This window comes from Saccopteryx leptura, chromosome 7 (assembly GCF_036850995.1).
Source record: "Saccopteryx leptura isolate mSacLep1 chromosome 7, mSacLep1_pri_phased_curated, whole genome shotgun sequence".
NCBI lineage: Eukaryota > Metazoa > Chordata > Mammalia > Chiroptera > Emballonuridae > Saccopteryx > Saccopteryx leptura.
The window spans coordinates 24061414-24082038 of NC_089509.1; the positions used below are offsets into that span (position 1 = coordinate 24061414).

The window sequence follows — 20625 nt, forward strand, 5'->3', positions numbered from 1 at the left end:
AACAGTATATTTAAGCTTCTCATACTAGTATCCTTTTTCTCTAATCCACCTAGGCCATCTATTCCTCTATAAGGCTGTGGGACATTGGAGGAGTTCAACAATTTTTTTTTTAATTCAGCCAATGACAGTCGCTGTTGCTTGCAGATAGAAACAGTATTATACAAAGGTGTAGATGGATTTATTTATCCTCCAATTACTTTATTTATAAAACCACTAATATAAATAATTTATTTTGTTCACAATCTCTTTTTTTAAGAGTTTGATTTAGCCAGTCTCATTAAAACACTTCTTCAGCTGAAGCATAAAGCTGAAAACTCAGCCTTAGCCGGTTGATACAGCTACTTTTTCCTTATTTTCCAATGCTCTTTTTTGTCTTTACTTCTCTCTATGTTGACTTTAGCTTGCATGTTTCATCTCTTAATATACTCATTTCACAAGTATTTATTGGTAAACTATTATAATTGAACACTGTTCTAAGCACTGATTTAGAAACTTGCTTTTGTCCAAATAATCTGAGTTTTCTGACCCTTTTTTATTTTTCATCTTAGTTATCTAAAAAAACCCCACAAACTTAGTTGAATAAACCATCTGGTATCTCAATGTCTGCATCCGGGAAGTTCAGGAATGTTGCAGATGATCATGTCACAAGGCCAACTAGTACCACAGATATGAATATGTATTAATACCAGATGGGCCCTGGTACTACTTGAAAATCCTATACGTACATCTAGCTATGCCACTCTCTTACACTTTGCAATAATAATTCAAATCTGCATTCTTTTCAAACCTCTCTACAACATCAAACTTCCACATTCTATACATGCTATATGCTTCTTACTGCATGCATAAAAATGTAGATAGAAAATTGGTTAAATCTGATTAAATGAGTTACACATTTACCAGCATGACAGAAAGTTTATCAACTCATTCAACTCATTATAACATTTTTTAATGTTAATGAAAAAGGTCCAAAACTGCTTCACCTGTTGTGCAACTTTTTCTCCCAACCCTCCTTCAGAAACCACTCCATTTTTTTTTTTTTTTTTTTTTTTTTTTTTTTTTTTTTTTTTTTTTTTTTTTTTTTTGACAGAGAGAGAGAGAAAGGGAGACAGATAGGGAAAGACAGACAGGAAGGGAGGGAGATGAGAAACATCAATTCTTTGTTGTGGTTCTTTAGTTGTTCATTGATTGATTTCTCACATGTGCCTTGACTGGGGAGGGGGGCTACAGCAGACCAAGTGCCCCTTGCTTGAGCCATGACCTTAGGCTCAAGCTGGTGAGCCTTGCTCAAACCAGATTAGCCCATGCTCAAGCTGGCGACCTCAGGGTCTTGAACCTGGGTCCTCCACATCCCAGTCCGATGCTCCATTCACTGCACCACTGCGTGGTCAGGCAGAAACTACTCCATTCTTGAGACATTTTATTACCTTGGTATTTATTTGGGAACATTTTTAAATTATTTATTTATTTATTTTGCTAATTCTTTTATTGTCACATATCTGAGTCTTTCTGGATGCTCATATTTATTTAAATATTTTATATTCCTTAACATTTTATTTTAATCCCCTTCTTCTCTGATGCTTTATTCCCACTTAGCTTAAATCTCACAAATTTCATATTTATTATCACATTTTATGTTAACTCTTATATCTTTAGACCAGCTCTTTAAGTTCTAGAACCTAATATCTAGCACCTATTTGTTATCTCTATTGAGTATCTTCTTAAACGTGTCTCAAACCAGGCTTTTAATCTTACTTGTAATACTATTCCTCTTCTTATGTTCCCCTTTTATTCAAATGTAAAAGCAAAAACACTCTATAAATTATACTTGCTCCCTCTATATACTCTTCTATTGAATCCAATTCATTTTAAATTACCTTCAAATCTGTGTATACTTTGCCATCATGTGCTGCCACTGTCTGAATTTAAGTTAACTTCTTTTAGGGTAAATCTAAGTATCCCTACCTAGACTCACAGGTTCCAAGTATCTCTTGTCTCTTCAGTTTCACCCTAAATCAGTATCTCCTTTGCTCTGCGCTCTCCAGACAAACAGCTCTTTCACTTCCTCCAGCATTATGCTCTGGTTTGCTTTGCCCCAGGGCCCTCCGCATCCCGCCTCCTTTGCTCACTGAACTGTGTCACCCACCCCACCCCATTCTTTCTACCAACTCAGCAGCTATGTACCTCAGACTCATATTCAAATGATATTTCACATAACTAAAGATGGAATAAAATTCCCCTCTTCTATATTTTCATAAATTATGACACTTTTTCTTCAATGCATTTCTCATAGTTTGTACCTATCTATTTTTGTGATCATCAGTATCACTCTTCCACTGGATTCTCAGCTCTGTGAAGTCAGGGTCCACATCTCTTTCTCTCATCATTTTATCACTCAAACTAACTACAATCTCTAGCCTAGCAAATATTTATTAAATTAATAAATAACATTTTTACACACTTTTCACTACTCCTATGGTGCCTTTTAGTATAGACCTTCAAAACAGTAGCTTTCTGAATTTCCTTTTAGGCAGAGCTCATCGTATTCGCACTGCCTTATCTGTACCTTTTACTTCACTCTACCATTATCTGAAACTCAATGTACTTAAAATATTATTTATCTAACTAGAATAATAATTCCTTGTCAAAAGAACCACGTGCTGTTCATTTTTTTAAATCTCAGTAACTTAGTACCATTTCCAGTACATAATAGTTTGATTCAATGTTGATACCAACAACTCAGGAGAGTGCTAAGATATTCAGATAATCAAGCTAGATGCATTTTACAAGTTTTCCAGCACTTGTGTGGTATGTCACTGAAAACTGTTTTCTGGTCCTGGAGGTGATTCTGGGAAGGTGTGATTCTGAAGCCCTTCATGGTTAACTAGTTACCGAACATTTCCTTTACACCCACTGTATTTGTGCTAAAATAAAATAGAGAATATATATATATATATATATATATATATATATATATACACACAGACTCACACACACACACACACACACACACACACACAACACATGTTTATAAACATAATAGGTTTTGGTTTGATTTTGGTATATAAACTCATTTATTTATGTATTATGAATCAGAAACAATATAGTTCCCAGGGATTCTATGGAGCCCACTTGGTAAGATTATGTAAAGAATTAAAATTTAGTTATATCTCTCATTAATGTATCTAAAGAGAACACTCTCCAATGACTGTCTTTTTTGAGTTTTAAATCCTTTAAAAATAATGTTGCCTACTTATTTTGGATTTTTTATTCAACTGTGACCTTAGTAGTCAATGCTTTCACTTAACAAAAAATACTAGTTTCATTTGACACAGCAAATAAAAAAAGGAATTAAGTACATACACTTGTGCTATGTATTCCTTAACTCACCTGATGTGCTATTAAGTTATATTTAAACTAGTAGTTTCTTTAAATTAGAAGTTACATTAACTTTCTTGCTGATATGAGATACAAAGAATGAGAAGAGGGGCTAGAAATGTTTATCAAATATAAGAAACCTCTTATTTAAAACACCTAAAACTGTACATTTATAGTTTTTAGTTTTCTAAGCAAATTTCTGACAAATAACAGTCAAGAGAAACTTGAATTTGAAGAATCTCTAATTTTTTTAAGATTTTCAGATTTAAATATTAAATAGTTCGTATTTAATTTATCTGCCTAATTGTATTATATATCTCTATATAGATACAAATAGATATATAGATAGATACAGATGGTATAGATATAGATAGATATAGATGTGCTTGTAGATATAGATCTCCCTTCTCTCAACAACCTCAGCCTCAGTAGCAGATGATGTGTGGACCTACACAATTTTATCAGTAACATTTTTCCATGTGCTTATCTGTCAAGAAAAAATTGTTTTAGACTAAAATACCTGTTTGATATGAAGCCGAAGCCCTTATATGAACTTGACTCAATTCAAAAAGGTCATTTACTCAAAATTCTCTCAGACAGACCATAATCTATCTTTACAACAGTGTTGACATGAGCAAGTTCAGATTTAGGTGGGCTCCGTCTCAAGACATCAACTTTGAATACGGTAATCCCTTGTAACCTGAACCAGAGCTGTATTTGTGGTTGTCCTTGATCTGCCTAACCCCAGGACGGTAGGATCTGTGGTTCATTTCACCACGCACGTCACTGACCACACCGGTGCATTCTATCAGGAGTCGGAGAACAAGCGAGAGCCATGGAAAATGCCGTACCGCACATATCAGGGGCTTCGTCAGAGTTGTCTCCGCAGTCGTCTTCTCCATTGCACACCCAGAAGTGGAGTTTGCAAAGGGAATTATTGCAAAGGAACTCATCTGCTCTACATATATTTCCTCCTTTATTAAACAGAGAGAGAGAACTAGAAATAGTATCATTAAAGCCAGCCAGCATGGTGTATATTCTTCTAATTCTTAGCACAGACTCTAGTTTCTCAGTTCTTTACTTTTTTTTATTCTATATAATACTGGGTGTCCAAACTATTTCTAAAACAGTATTCGCGGTTTACTTTTCAAAACAATCTGATATGATTAATCCTCATGTATATTTTCTTTAAATAATACCAATAAAATGGTAAAAGTTTTATCAAATCTAAATTATCTTCTATTTCACAAGTTTTATGTCCCTGAGTGTAATGAAAGTTAGATTTTCAATGGTATTAATTTTTATTATTAACAATTCTGTTGTTCTGGAAAGGAATGAAACACAAAAAATTAGGTAATTTAGCTGTATCTAGAAACTTACAAACTATATTACTGAAAACAATGAACCAGTAAAAATATTTCATAGTCATAGAAAAATAATTTTATGGCAGAAATAAGAAATGGCAATGTGATGAAATATTAGAATTATCTTTATAAGAATTGTACCATAGAGTACCCTTTTTTATTTTTAAGTGTTTGTATTTTTTCTGTATTCTTCTGAAATTAAATAGAAAGCATCAAGAACACAGGGATATTCTAATCTAAAATTAAGTACATTTACCACATACACAGGTCCTAGAACACATATAAATTTTGGTCGTATGTCTGTGTATGTAGCAACATATAGTGGAAACCGCAATGTTTGGAAAGTTTGGAACTTGCTTTATTTTACTTTAGACATATCTATTAATTTCTTGGTCATCCATGTCTCCATATGTTACAAAAGAGGTATTGTTGAAGTGAAGTATAAGGCCGTATTTGCAAGCTAAAGGTGGGGAAATAAAACACAGATGATGGGAACTTAAAAATAAGATTAATAAGATTTCTCTCAAAGAGTTACTTTACCTACTTAAACCCCATACATAAGATAGAAAACATGGCTTATACATTGGTTAGATTTGATGATTGAAGTTATTAATATATTTTAAAAAGTATAGGTTCATTAAAACATGGGGCTAGGAAGTAATAGTTCTTATCTTTGCAAACTCAGAAAAGGCCTAAGAAGATGTGGACGCAATTCAGAATGAATAATTAGCCTTGTCCTGTGAGGGTCAAATAGCTCTTGTTCGGAGTTTTGACTTGCACACAAATCTTGAATAATTCACTTCCAGTTGCAAAGATTTAATTGAGGAAATGACAGAATCAAATCTGAATTTTAGAATGATAACTTTAACTACAGTTTGGCGAACTTGGAAACCAACATGATGAGGTTATAGTCATAACTGAAGAAAAAGAAAATGAAGAGAGGTTGCACCAATTCAGAAAAAAAAAATAATTATGATGGTAACCTGACTTGGAGTAGCTATATTTGGGAGATCTTCAGAAGGTAGAGTCTGATAACTGAATAGATGCAGAGCAGTAAAAGAGAATGAGCAGTCATAATACTTAATTTTTGGTGTATTTGACAATTTGGTGAATTATGGTGCTGTTTAGTAGATAAAGAAACACAGCAGGAAGAGCAGGCCTAGTAGAAATAATGGCAATTCGCTCAAGGTACTTGTAAGACAACTATGTGGCAATATTTAGCAGGCTAGTAGATAAACGTGCCCAAAATATAACACAGGTTTCTGAGCTGCAAAAGGTACAGCTGAGAATGACCAATGTTATTATTATTTGAAAATTAGAAAAGACCAAAGCAGTAATTATGATTTAAAGACTGGATGAATACAAAAGAGTATATTTAGCCAGACTGGTTGGAGAAATACCTAAAATGAGTTCTAACAGGAAGGTTATAGGAGGCACATTTAAATATTGCTAAGCAAGTGGGTTTAGTGAAGTGGTGGTGGTTTTAGTGAAATGTTTGCTATTGGATATTATCAGATGAAGAAACTAGTAGTGGAGCTATCTTTTCCCAGGAGTTTGGCCTTAAAGGCAGAGGTGAATTAAGGTCGGTTGAGGCTCCGGGCACAGAAGAAAACATTGGGCCCCTTAAAAAAAGAGAGAGAGAGGGAAAATAAAAATACATGTTAACAATATTTTTTGTGTGCGTGAGAGAGACAGAGAGACAGGAAGGGAGAGAGATGAGAAGCATCAATTTTTTGTTGCAGCATCTTAGTTGCTCATTGTTTGCTTTCTCATATGTGCTGTGACCAGGGGACTTCAGCAGACTGAGTAACCCCTTGCTCAAGCCAGCACCTTGGGCTCAAGCTGGTGAGCCTAGCTCAAACCAGATGAGCTTGCATTTAAGCTGGCAACCTCGAGGTTTCGAATCTGCATCCTCCAAATCCCAGTCTGGTGCTCTATCCACTATGCTACTGCCAGGTCAGGCTTAACCATATTTTTAATTAATGTTAAAATTGAACATGTGAAACCAAACTTGGTGTCATCAGAAAAAAGTGTAAAGTTGGGGTTTTGAGGGTCCTTTCAGAAGTTGGGGCCCCAGGTGCATGACCGATGCACCCACCATTAAATCTGCCTCTGCTTAAAGGGGAAGAAGAAAAGAGAAAAGTTGGGGAGAAGGGCACTTTGTTACTTTTATGAAGAAAATCAGATATCTAAACATTTAAATTCTTTCGAGGATTAATCCAGAAGACAAGATAAAATTAAGGTTATAGGAAAATGGGAATTCATATAATGAGTTATTTGAGAATCCAGAAAATGTAAAGAATTTGAAATCTACAGCAAAATAAAAAGATTATCTTTAAACTGAAGCTGAGATAGTCTTCCATTTTGATACAGAGGGAAGAGACATGGCTAGGCATAGCTGTAGGTAGCTTTGTTAATTTAGTGGTCAGATGTTGAAAAAAACTCATGATTTATTGCTATGAAGGAAAAAGTAAGAAAATCAACTTATTAAAAATCTGATATGAGTAATAGTATAGAGAGGTAATTAAAGAAATGTAGACAGATTGCTTAGAATCTTGACTGATAGTTTAAGTTGAGACCAAGAATTTATAGTGATCTGAATCAGAACAATTTTAAGACTTTCTGGAAAACTCTTACCAGCAATGGTACAACTTACACTGGCATTTTTAAGAACTAACAAATTCTAAGATACAGATAAAGGCAGATCTTTGTGGGGAATGCAAGGTAACCACATGAGACCTCTAACAGCACAATATCTAGTCTTGAAGTGCCCCTATTTTTTCAAACTTCTGCAATTTTTAGCTCTAAAATGCCTTAACTCTAAAATTAATCCCAATTGCTAAAACTCAAGCAATAAAATATATTACCATTTAACAATTCTTTGTCAGAAAACAATAAAAAAGATAAAATGTACATTCTTTAGTTCTAAAGAAACAAGATATGAATGTTGACTTAATTCAGTATCAAAATTCATACAATTTTAAAAAGAGTTGTATTCTTTCAGAATCAAGATTCTAGTGATCAAAGCTCAGCAAAATTTGGGAGCTGGACATTCTCTGATTATTTAGGAAACTCTATTTGTAGCACATCAGTCATGTTGAAAGGGAAAAAATGAGTTCATTAGGTATTATATTAGATAACAATGTAATTTTCCCCATGAGTTTGTTAGATGTGCCACTATTTTATTAAGAAAAGAGAAATAAAAATGAAATAATAATTATTACAGAAAGACAAAGGTTTTATGATAACTAAAGGCTTCCTATTGTACTATAAAGAATTTGCCCTTCAAAAAATGCACCATGGATGCTTATTTTAAAACAGCATGAAGCACACACAAACAACAAAAAAGATATAATTTTAAAAAGATTAGCTGAGCCTGACCAGGCAGTGGCACAGTGTATAGAGTGTCGGACTGGGATGCGGAGGACCCAGGTTCGAGACCCCGAGGTCACCAGCTTGAGCGTGGGCTTATCTGGTTTGAGCAAAGCTCACCAGCTTGGACCCAAGGTCGCTGGCTTGAGCAAGGGGTTACTCGGTCTGCTGAAGGCCCACGGTCAAGGCACATATGAGAAAGCAATCAATGAACAACTAAGGTGTCGCAACACGTATCAAAAAACTAATTGATGCTTCTCATCTCTCCGTTCCTGTCTGTCTGTCCCTATCTATCCTTCTCTCTGACTCTCTCAAAAAAGATTAGCTGAATTAAAATCTGTTTTCTTTCTTTTTTCTTTTTTTTGTATTTTTCCAAAATTAGAAGTGGGGAGGCAGTCAGGCACCTGCATATACCCGACCGGGACCCACCCGGCATGCCCACCAGGGGGCAATGCTCTGCTCATTTGGGGCGTTGCACCATTGTGGCCAGAGCCATTCTAGCATCTGAGGCAGAGGCCATAAAGCTGTCCTCAGCGCCTGGGCCAACTTTATTCCAATGGAGCCTTTGGCTGTGGGAAGGGAAGAGAGAAATAGAGAGAAAGGAAAGGGGGAAGGGTGGAGAAGCAGATGGGCGTTTCTCCTGTGTGCCCAGACAGGGTTCGATTCCCCGTCACATGCCAGGCTGACATTCTACTGCTGAGCCAACCAGCCAGGGCCAAAATATCAGTTTTCTAGTCAGGTTTTTAACCACCTCAACAAGAGGTTATTAGAACATTGAAAGTATACCTTAATTAACAATAACCTATATCTAAATACAAGTGAATCCTTTGCAGGTTCATAAAATCTGGACAAAGGCATTACTATAGAAAATAAGCATCTAGATTTCTCATCTCAATTTGCACTTACCGAAACATTAATATGTGATAATATTTTATAATTTGCCTTTATAATGTTAAGTAGCTTACACACTTTTAAGCTAATGATTACTAAAGAGAATAATGTTTTCTACCAAAATTGCTATAAGTAAAGTTGGGAGCTCAAGCCAAAATAAATACCAAGTTTCTTAAGCCAATGTGTTTTGCCTTTACAAATATAAATGTGTCTAATTCCATAGTGTTTTGGGTTATAGTCTTTTTAAAGTAAACTAGTAAAACTGATCCACTTGGAAAATGTTCCATGCTTATCCAGCCCCCAACACTCAGCCCCTGCTAGCACACAGGTCCAGATTTGAGAGGAATGGAAGTGAAATTTAACAGCAGAGGTGTTTATTCCATTTCTGCAATGCCTTGGTATACATTTATCCAATAGTTAAACCACTTCCTGGAAGTAAATTAAATATTAGCAATCTGGACTTGGTCATGTCCTACAGAATTAAATACTTTATCATAATCCATACAGAAGCAAATACTTTATCCACCAAGATGCTTCATTGGAATTTAATTATCTAACAGCAAAAACAAAAACAAACAAACAAAAAATTAAAGGCATGAGTATGAAGGGGAGGAAGACTTTGACACATTTCTAAATGATTAATTTAAGATCCTCAACCCTTAAACATTTCATAGACTAATTTTAAATCTGATAGATACCACATATTTCAAATACTATAATATTCAACTTTTTACATTAACATTTCCATTTTTTAACCTGGGTTCCTTTGTTCAAACAATTTTTATGAAATCCAATATTTAAAAAAATAGATAAATCCTAATTAGCTTGCCTCCTTCTCAAATCCCCAACACCGCCCCCCCCCCAACTCATTGCTGATATTCCTACAGTTCGTGGAAAAATTTCACTCCAAAACCGGGTTTTGGCCCTGGCCGGTTGGCTCAGTGGTAGAGTGTTGGCCTGGCGTGCAGAAGTCCTGGGTTCGATTCCCGGCCAGGGCACACAGAAGTGCCCATCTGCTTCTCCACCCCTCCCCCTCTCCTTCCTCTCTGTCTCTCTCTTCCCCTCCCGCAGCCGAGGCTCCATTGGAGCAAAGATAGCCCGGGCGCTGGGGATGGCTCCTTGGCCTCTGCCCCAGGCGCTAGAGTGGCTCTGGTCGCAACAGAGCAACGTCCCGGAGGGGCAGAGCATCGCCCCCTGGTGGGCAAAGTGTCACCCCTGGTGGGCATGCCTGGTGGATCCCGGTCGGGGCGCATGCGGGAGTCTGTCTGACTGTCTCTCCCCGTTTCCAGCTTCGGAAAAATACAAAAAAACAACAACAACAACAAAAAAAACGAGTTTTAATTCTACAGTATAAATCTTCAATTACTGTGGTTCCTAATCAGCTAAACTGTCCTCCTCACTTTTGTGACTTTGTACATAATGATATCACTTCCTGAAATGTATGTCCTTGTTCTGTTTGCATATGTAATTGTTGGCATCAAGAAACTCACATTTCCACAAGGGAAACAGTCATATAATACAGAAATAATTATATTAGAAGGAGAACTGTAACAGGAATGCAGTTAAAGAATATATGGGTAAACTCTAAAAAAAGACTCAGTGGGTTGAAGACAGTAGTGATTGAGATGGACGTGAAAGGGAAGATACAGTTTTCACTGGCAGAGGTATTCAGACGGCAGAGGTAGGAGAAGAATCAGGAAAGCTGCTGAGAAGCATGCAGGATATGGCTAGAATATTACCAGTTTAGCAAAATTTAATATTTCCAGTTTGGCCTGACCAGGCGGTGGCTCAGTGGATAGGGCGTCAGACTGGGATGCGGAAGGACCCAGGTTCGAGACCCCGAGGTCGCCAGCTTGAGTGCAGGCTCATCTGGTTTGAGCAAAAGCTCACCAGCTTGGACCCCTCAAGCAAGGGTTTACTCGGTCTGCTGAAGGCCTGCGGTCAAGGTGCGTATGAAAAAGCAATCAATGAACAACTAAGGTGTCACAACGCATATCAAAAAACTAATGATTGATGCTTCTCATCTTTCCGTTCCTGTTTGTCTGTCCCTGTCTACCCCACTCTCTGACTCTCTCTCTGTCCCTTAAAAAATAAATAAATAAATAAAATAAAGTGCTATTTACAAATATTTAAAAATATATATTTGTTTAATATTTCCAGTTTGACTAGGATATGATAAATAAAAAGAAGTAGTAAAGTATAAGTCTGGGAAAACTAAATGCTATCCTGCTCATGTAAATCTGACTTCCAGGTTGAGATCTTTATGTGTAACAAGAAAGGAAAAGGACTGAATAAAGTTTGACGTATTGAAATACACATAAATAAGACGAACCTGGTAGCAGTGAGTAGGATATACTGGAGTCCAGTTGGGTAGCATTACATGAGCCCAGGCAAAAAGCCACGGGAGAAAGAAGCACACTGATGACAGTGATTGAAGTTAACGGGGTGGAGCTTACTCATTAAACAATGGAAAAAGGATGAATAACTTAATTTTTATTTTAAAGTCTTTACCTCAAAAACTACATTAGACCATGGGTGACAGACTACCCACAAAGCTTTCTGTCTCTAGAGTTGACCAATTACAGAAAGTGAGTTTGAGAAATTAACTAAATTGGAAACAGCTATTATGGAAGTGTAACCTTTTATGGATCTCTGCAATAAACTGCAGATTCAAAATGAGAGCTAGGATTCCTTCTGCTGAATACTTTATCAGGTTCTGGGATGGAGACATTAGCAAATCATAAAAGCTTGATCTAATATTAGAGAAAGTAGAAGATATTTTTCCTTGCGTGAATAAATATTTACAGAAGTAAATATTTTAGATACATTTATACTTAGAAACCCTGCATGCCTATTCAAATGCTTTGCAATCTACATCAATATCTGGCATCATCTCTGTTGATGACGTCCAAAATATTCTGAAATGTAAAGCCCATTGAGAGACTTTTGTTAGCTGGTTAAAAGAAATCTTTATTTAAATAATATATTTAACACTATGAAAATAACAATAATTATGTAATTTATGCTCATGATAAGCTTCACACAATTTCTCTGCTTTCATTTCACTAAATCTAAGGTAGTAACAATTGCCAATTTTATTGGGTGACTTACAACTAAAAGCTGTTGTCTGTCAGAAAATATCTTCACATAGCTTGTAAATAATATATTACAAAACTCAAAGTGGTCTTAAGACTGATACAAAAATGTCAGTCATATTCTCAACCATCAGCAAGGAGGAAATCTGGGGCACAGTCTGTAATCTGTGTATGTTAGCAGTGGTGGGGCTCAGGCATCCACACCGCTTCGGCAGAACCGACACCTAAGTTTTTGTTGAGTTTGGCAAACTGGTTGTTAAAAGGGCACTTGTGATCAGGGTTCTCACTAAGGTGGGTACCTGGGCAGCTGCTCAATGTGGAAATCACAAATTTACATTCCTTGCTCTTTTTAAATGTCCATCTGCACAACAGCGTATTCTAAGGGCCCATAATAATGTTCATTTCGTCCATAGGTGAAAAAAATTGCAAGTGAGGATGCCGAACAAGAAGCAATGGAAATATCTTAAGTAACAGATTTAATGTTTTAGTCAGGTATTATTCAACATATTTTCATTAGTATTTTAAAACTCTTTCTTATAACATAATCCAGTTTTGTGTACCTTTTTTTTGTTGTTGTTGTTTAAGTATTACATGCATGATAATAATTCACTACCTTTTGGTATGTCATTTTTTATACTTAAAATAGTCATTAGGGCAGAGAACCAGCTGTTAAATTATTTGAATCCCACCACTGCATATCAGTATGTATAATACTATATTATTTTTTATTTATTTAGAATAAGGTAAGCAATGTGAAGAAGAAATGTTCTCTGAAAATATTCTTGTAATAATGGCTTTAGTGGCTGTTTCTTGTGTTCTTCTAATAGCTCTCTCCCTGACCCAGCATCTAGTCCAAAGATCTGCTCATGGTAGGTGCTCAATAAAGACTTGCATTTTGGTTACCTTTGTTGTACAAAGAGTGACATTATACTCTGTCTGAAAATGATCCATATTTTGCTTATTGAGAATAGGCTATTATATAATAAAACTAGAAAGAGTAAACAGAAGCATTTAATAATCTAATCTTTTCCCTCTAGCATCTATAGAGTCCACACAGTGCCTTAACTACCAATCTCCTCACACACCACACACACGCGCGTACACGTACACACACACACACACACACACACACACCTTACCTCTATCACAGTTTTCCTCATCACTGCCGTCCACGCAGTCATAAATCCCATCACACAGCCATCTAATTGGAATACAGTGGGCCTTATTTCTGCATCGAAACTGATCTTCCTTACATTCAGTCACACAGTCCATCTGTTAAAATACAAATGGGTACTGTAGTTTTTATTAATGATAATCATACAGTCATAGGCAAAATAAACATGTAGCTGACAATACTGGAAATTTCTTATACTGTGGGCTCCTTTAATTTTGATTTAAATGCATTTGATTATCTGCATTAAAATACAGATATTTGTTGACATTATGGTAGTAAATGTACTTGTCCTAACATTTTTAGACAAATCAGAATCAAGATTTCCTTTTTATTTTTATTACATTTGTTTTCCTAAGTATAATTCATGTAATTCAGAGATTGTAATCAAAAGATAGATTTTACCTCATCTGAACCATCAGCACAGTCATATTCTCCATTACACCTCAGAGACGCTGAGATGCATCCTCCGCTGGCACATATGTACTCACTTGGGGAGCAAGTGGGAAAAGCTGAATGGAATTATAAAGTTGAGATTTACAGTCACTGAAAAGAATGACTAGCTTCATAAAAAGAAACATGAATATGCATATAAATATTCATAGTAGAAATGAAAATAGTTTAGGTTATTTAAACTATATTCAACAATGGATACTAAATATTCATTTAAAATGTTTTTTACTGACAGCTGTTGTAAGGGAAGGGAATTTGGGGGGCTAGGAGAAAAGGGGAAGGGATTAAGTAAAGAAAAAGCTCGAAGACACAGATAATAGTGTGGTGGTTACAAGAGGGGCCGGGGGTGGGAGAGGTAGAAGAGGGTGAGGAGGGGATGAATGATAAGGAAAGGAAACGACTGGGGTGGTGAACACCCGCTGTGGTTTACAAATGATGTGTTACAGTATGGTACATCTGAAACCTATTGCATTTTATAAATCAATGTCATCAAAATAAATTCAATTTAAAAAATGAATAAGGCCCTGGCCAGTTGGCTCAGCGGTGGAGCGTCGGCCCAGCATGTGGATGTCCTGGGTTCTATTCCTAGTCAGGGCACACAGAAGTGCCTATCTGCTTCTCCACCCTTCCCCTATCCTTCCTCTCTATCTCTCTCTTCCCCTCCCACAGCCAAGGCTCCACTGGAGCAAAGTTGGCCCAGGCGCTGAGGACGGCTCCATGGCCTCTGCCTCAGGCACTAGAATGGCTCCAGCCACAACACAGCAACGCCCCAGATGGGCAGAGCATCACCCCCAGGTGGGCGTGCCAGGTGAATCCTCGTCGGGCACATGTAGGAGTCTGTCTGACTGCCTCCCCACTTCTAACTTTTGAAAAATACAAATATAAATAAACAAATAAATAAAATTAAAATAAATAAAATGTGCTTTATAATACTATAGCATTGTAGTAATATGTCTCAATAATATAATAGTCAGTTCAGTAGGTATTCAATCAACTTACTAAACAAAATCAGGAAGAAAAAATAACATCTATCCTCTTCATCAGTTTGATTTTGAAAAGCTAAATAAATATTTTTATAATTTTTAATTAAATTATTTTAAAGATAAGTCATATCATTTTCAAAACTATAATAAGATTTAGTGATCCTGGGAACGTTAATTCATATATACATTATGTAAAGCTAAAAATAGAAACCTTGGCATGTTCTCACAGACACTATGATATCTATTTTATGTTGACATAAGTGTCATATTTGTATAAGCTATAAGAAGAATTTTTGTTTTAGAGTTTTCAACAGAAATATATGAGTACTAACAGAGTCCCTAAGACGTAAAGTATTTCTTTTATAACACATAAATCAAATGACCAGTATCCAATCTAATTAATTGACATCAGAATTTTGACAGCTGCCTTTGTAGCTTTGAGTTTGCTTATATTCATACCTCTGGGGTTCCTGACCATATATTAAACTACTAAGTAGCCAAATATATTTACACAATGACTGTGTGGGCTGAATTGCATCTTCCAGGAATGCTAACAAGATTTTTCTTTATGTTTTAATATATTTTAATTGCCAATGTTTGCCAGGATTTGTAGTTTTAAGGAATCTGAGAACATGTCTGGATTCAGTAAGGAAAACAATGTGATCAATTAGAACTATGGCCCGTGGGCATGGTACTGGGGAACGGTCACACATCTGTCTTGTGTCTGCTACTCTTACCTAGCTTCTCAGAATAATGCTTTGGGTAGTTATACACAGCTTATAGTATACTTTTCCTAACGATTTCTTTCTATAAGATAATATCTTTAAAATAACTAAGTGTAAAAATTAGGTTTTGATAAGTAAATTTATAGTTATATCTAAAAAATAGAAATACATAAATTGAGTGTATTTTTCCTATACGATGGTTTTACTTCCTACTTTTGTTTTTATTTTGGACAAAGAAGTAAATAGAAATAATACACTTATGTTATTTTCTCAGTTGGTATCATGTTGCAATTACTATAGTCTGTTTCATAGTTTTTATTTCCATAGTTGAAAACATGATTTTTATCATACTTACAGTTTCAACATATTTCATTTTTTTGTCATGAAAAAAAAAATCCCAAATAGTGTGGAAAGGTACAGAAACCAGAAAATCAAATTTTGGGGAGTAATGATTGGATCTCAAACATAGTAAGAATTTTATGTGCTGAAACACTTTAAAAACATATGAAGGGCACATCAATTAATCTATATACAGATATTTCAGATTATTCCTAAAAATCAGAAATCAGAACATGAATTCTACATTTTTTCTGAATATCATTGTTCACATTTAAATTCAATCAAGTTAAAATATCAGCTAAATTTAACATCACCTCATTTTACCTGGTTCACAGTTTTCCTCATCTTCTCCGTATTTACAATCTTCATGGCCATCACATTTCCATTTTGCTGATATACACTGACCATTAGAACACTGGAACTGATCTCTGGAACAACTCATTTCACAATTCCTCTGTTTAAAAAACAAAATAAATGTAATTAAAATTAAGTTATTAGACAAATATAACCCAAGGACAACTAAAACCTTATGCGTAGAAACTTAGAAATATAGAAACCAAGTCAGCCACATAAAAGAAGCTCAGATGGTCTTGTGTAAGCCCAGTGGTACATAACATAGCAATGTTCCACTTTTGTTAGTCTCTGAGTAGTAATAAAACAGAATTTTTTAATAAATGTCATGGCTTTATCATATTACTTAAATTGCTTCATGTGGGTCATTCTTCAATAAATAGTTATGGGGTAATGTAATTTTAATAATTGTAAGGGAGAATGAAAATTTGGGGGAGAAAGAAGGTTATATATTTTTAAGAAGTACATTGAGTTCATTGGAAGTGGGGTGGGAGGCTGACATGTGAAACAAACAAGGACCTTAAAGCAAATCTGTTTGGCACTGGCAAGTCTTCCCCAGGGTCTTTCCTTACACTTCTTACCATCTCTTTGCATCTATACACATCCTTTTACACTTTGGCTTGCTGTTCGTAACTGTCCCAACAGATGTTTGTAAAGTTAACTGTCATGACTGTCATTTCTGTTAGCTTATGTGTATATTTTATTTGGAAGTGAAACAAGGAAATAGTATAACTTTTGGAGATATTTCAGTTCTTTCTATGCGATCAGTTAAAGACACCCATTAGAAATTTACCTTCCCTGTGGTCTGACCATCCTGGTTGAAATGGGCTGTTTCAATATAATGTCTTGTTGGGATTATTTTCTGTTGTTAAGGAATTTCTATTCTTGCCAAAATTTACTTGTCTGCTCCTTTCACAAAAGGTACAGCACTCATACAACTTATGAAACTCCCCGCAAATGAAACACCTTGAACTATTATTCACTTCTTCCTAGTTTTATCATTATGTAAGGACTTTCTAAATTTCTCTAATTTTCTCTTTGTTGATGGTAGTTTAATACACTGCCTGCCATACAATTTATTTTCTCCTTTACTTCCTTTCTTCCTCCCTTCTTTTCCCAAGTATTGAGTGTTTTTACACTTTGTCAGAGTGTTTCTTAAAAAATACTAAAAAAAAAAGATTTACTTCCTATATTTAATAAATGCATTGACTAATAAGAAAGACTACCACTTACAACAATTGCAGTAAAATACCTTAACTGTCAAAATAAGTGGATACGGTTTAAACATATGCATTCTAAGGTTTTTAACAAAGGCTTCACAGCAGAAGTTTAAACATAAATGGAACTATCTAAGAAATGCCTCTTAATGTGTAAGCATAATTAGAAGTATGCTGAATCTGAGGCATAAACTATATAACAGTGAATGGTGTCAAAAATATTGGAGAAATAGTCACAAGAAAGGAATTTTATGTTTTATTCACTGCTATATTCCTCATGCTCAGTTTTGTGCCTGGGACATGGTAAGCATTCAATAAAAAAACTGATGAATAAATAAGTGAATGAGTAAATGAAGTAAAAATGCAGAAAATAAGAAATATAAATTAAAATCTCATGTAATTAAGCTTCACAGGATAAGAATCATGTCTGATTGTATGACTAATTAATGGCACTGGTGTATCTGTACTGACAGCATAGAAGGTGACACTTTTAGACACTTTATTATCAAAATTTTGATATACAATAAATTAAAGTCTAGTTGATGTGTGTGTATGTGTGTGTATATTTGTAGGATATTTAATTATTTTAGATATTTAAAAAATAAACAGTAGAGAGACTAGAATAATGAACCCCATAAGTCTGTCATGTATGTTTAACCATTATCAATATTTTGTTTCATACATCCTCTCCCCACTTATTTACATTCTGAATTTTTAACATAACGATAATATCAAAAAATTAACAATACCACAAAAATAACAAAAATTCTTTAGTATAAAGTTATTCTCAATCCATATCCCAAATTTCTTCTTTTTCTTAACTATATAAATCATTGCTAGGTAAAATAAGGCTCTAAAAGAGGTCTGCACATTGAATTTGAGTTTCTTTTAATGTAACACTATTTTTTAGTCTCCTAGTTTTGTTAACGCCTATTACCACTTGAAGAAACCAGGTTATTTGTTTTATAAAATATCCCACATTCTAAATGAGGCTGATCAAATACTAAAAATGTTGATATCTTAATAACTTTCAAAGTGAAAAATGAGCTCTTCATTTTTCCAAGTATTATTATGAACTATGTATTCCTATACATTTATTCAACTTCAATCCATTGCAGTCATTTTTTTTATGATGCTCAAATTGTCTCTTTCATCAGTGGAAACCTCTTCAAGTTTGCTTGTATGTAGTCTGAACACTATCATAATAGTCTTGTCTAACTTGACAAGATGTTAATGGCTCGTTTTGTCCATTTTCTTTATTAGACCTGGAATTAGACATTTCTCAAAGGGTTTTTGTTTTCTCTCATTGGAAAATAGTATGTAAAGGCCATTATGTAAATGCTAGATAAAATCTTTAATGTAGGGAGGTCATTTGTTTTAGAAATTTTCTCTGACACAATTTAGAAATACATTTTAAGAAAAAAAAAATCTTCCTAACCAGGTGGTATTGCAGTGGATAGAGCATCAACCTGGGACGTTGAGGTCTCAGGTTTGAAACCCTGAGGTCTCTGGCTTCAGTGAGGGCTCACCAGCTTGAACATGAGGTCTCTGGTTTGAGTGGGGAATCATTGACATGACCCCATAATCACTAGCTTGAACGCAAAGGTCACTGGCTTGAGCAAGGGGTCACTGGCTCAGCTAGAGCCCAACAGTCAAGGCATGTATGAGAAAATAATCAATGAACAACTAAAGTGTTGCAACTATGAGCTGATACTTCCCATCTCTCTCCCTTCCTATCTGCCTGTCTCTGTTTGTCTGTCTCCATCTCTTTCTCTAGTTAAAAATAAAAAAAGAGAAAAACCAAGATCTAATACTGACACTTTGAATTTGATATTACAAGATTTTTATTTTCAATTCGTTTCTACATTTGTATCTTTTTTTATTTTTGTGACAGTGACAGAGAGAGAGAGAAGGACAGGCACGGACAGACAGACTGGAAGGCAAAGTGATGAGAAGCATTAATTCTTCCCTTGCGGTACCTGAGTTGTTCATTGATTGCTTTCTCATATGTGCCTTGACTGTGGGTGCTACAGCAGACTGAGTAACCCCTTGCTCGAGCCAGCAACCTTGGGCTCAAGCTGGTGAGCTTTGCTCAAACCAGATGAGCCTGTGCTCAAGCTGGCGACCTTGAGGTCTCGAACCTGGGTCCTCTGAGTTCCAGTCCGACACTGTATCCACTGTGCCACAGCCTGGTCAGGCTGTATCTTTTTTCTTTTGCATAAAAATTTGAGTGCTAATAATATTAAAATAATTTAGCATTTGAACTTTCTTAATCTTAATGCATATGAGTTTCAAATGAGCAAAATCAATATTATAAAAGCAAGTCTGTAAATACAGTTTAAGATTTCTCTGCATTTCCTTTTGTCTTCACAATATATTAAACTGAATGAAGGGACCAACTATTATATTTTAAAGGTATTTTAAAAATTCTTCTCTGTGTATGTTACTAATTTGATATTCAATTTCATTGATTCAAGGTTTTAGTTTCTTTTTTATTGTTTTGACTGTATATTAACAAACTAATTATACTGTCAGTCCACATTCATACAAAATGTATCCTCACATTTTCAGCTTTGTTTCAAATATGAAAGTACCCTGTATATAATTCTGCTTTCTAACCATTTATTCAGTTCACCTTTCTGTTTGTTTGCTTTTTGTGGATACAATCTATCATTTTAGACTTAAAGAAAGATAGAAATAAATTGCCTGAAGACTTAGCCACCTCATTACAAACAAACAGGCCTGAATGTTTGTAAATGTAGAGAAAGGACTGCCTTAAAAGAATTAATTTTCTTTTCTTGCAGCATTATCATGAAAATATCTGCCTATTGGAGATATAGTCATCAAAGAACTATGTCCATGAACTTAGGAAATGAGAGAAGTAGTGTTAATAAGGATATCCACTTTAACATGAATTAAAATTTCATAAAAGGAGTGTTTAATTCTGTATATGTACTTTGGACATCTAAAACATGCAAGATAAAATCATAAATCTTAAGCAATATGTTTAAGATGTTTCATAGATTAAATGGGCTTGTGGAAGTATTTTTTAACAAAATCAAAACATTTTCCGATGTGAATGAGTTTATCTGAAATGTGTTTTTCTGACTGGGGAATGTTTAGTATAATTTTGGAATCAGTAGATATTAACTAAATATGTACCCGGGCAATGTGAGAATTTAACTCCCATGTAGATTTTCATTTTTACTTTTTTAAAAATTCATTCAGTGAGAAGAGTGGAGGCAGAGAACAGACTCCTGCATGTGTACTGAGAGCCACCTGGCAA

At 35.1% G+C, this 20625-nt stretch overlaps 1 protein-coding gene across 1 annotated transcript in view; it reads right to left on the reverse strand.

Moving 5' to 3' along the window:
* The window catches only part of LRP1B (LDL receptor related protein 1B), a 2108848-nt gene that overhangs the window by 131697 nt on the left and 1956526 nt on the right, over positions 1-20625 (reverse strand). Inside the window, exons 69-72 of the mRNA XM_066345498.1 lie at positions 16096-16225; positions 13677-13783; positions 13240-13372; positions 4230-4352 (exon numbers count right to left, since the gene is read on the reverse strand). Of these exons, the coding sequence (XP_066201595.1) occupies positions 4230-4352; positions 13240-13372; positions 13677-13783; positions 16096-16225 (493 nt within the window). The remainder of the gene's footprint in view (positions 1-4229; positions 4353-13239; positions 13373-13676; positions 13784-16095; positions 16226-20625) is intronic.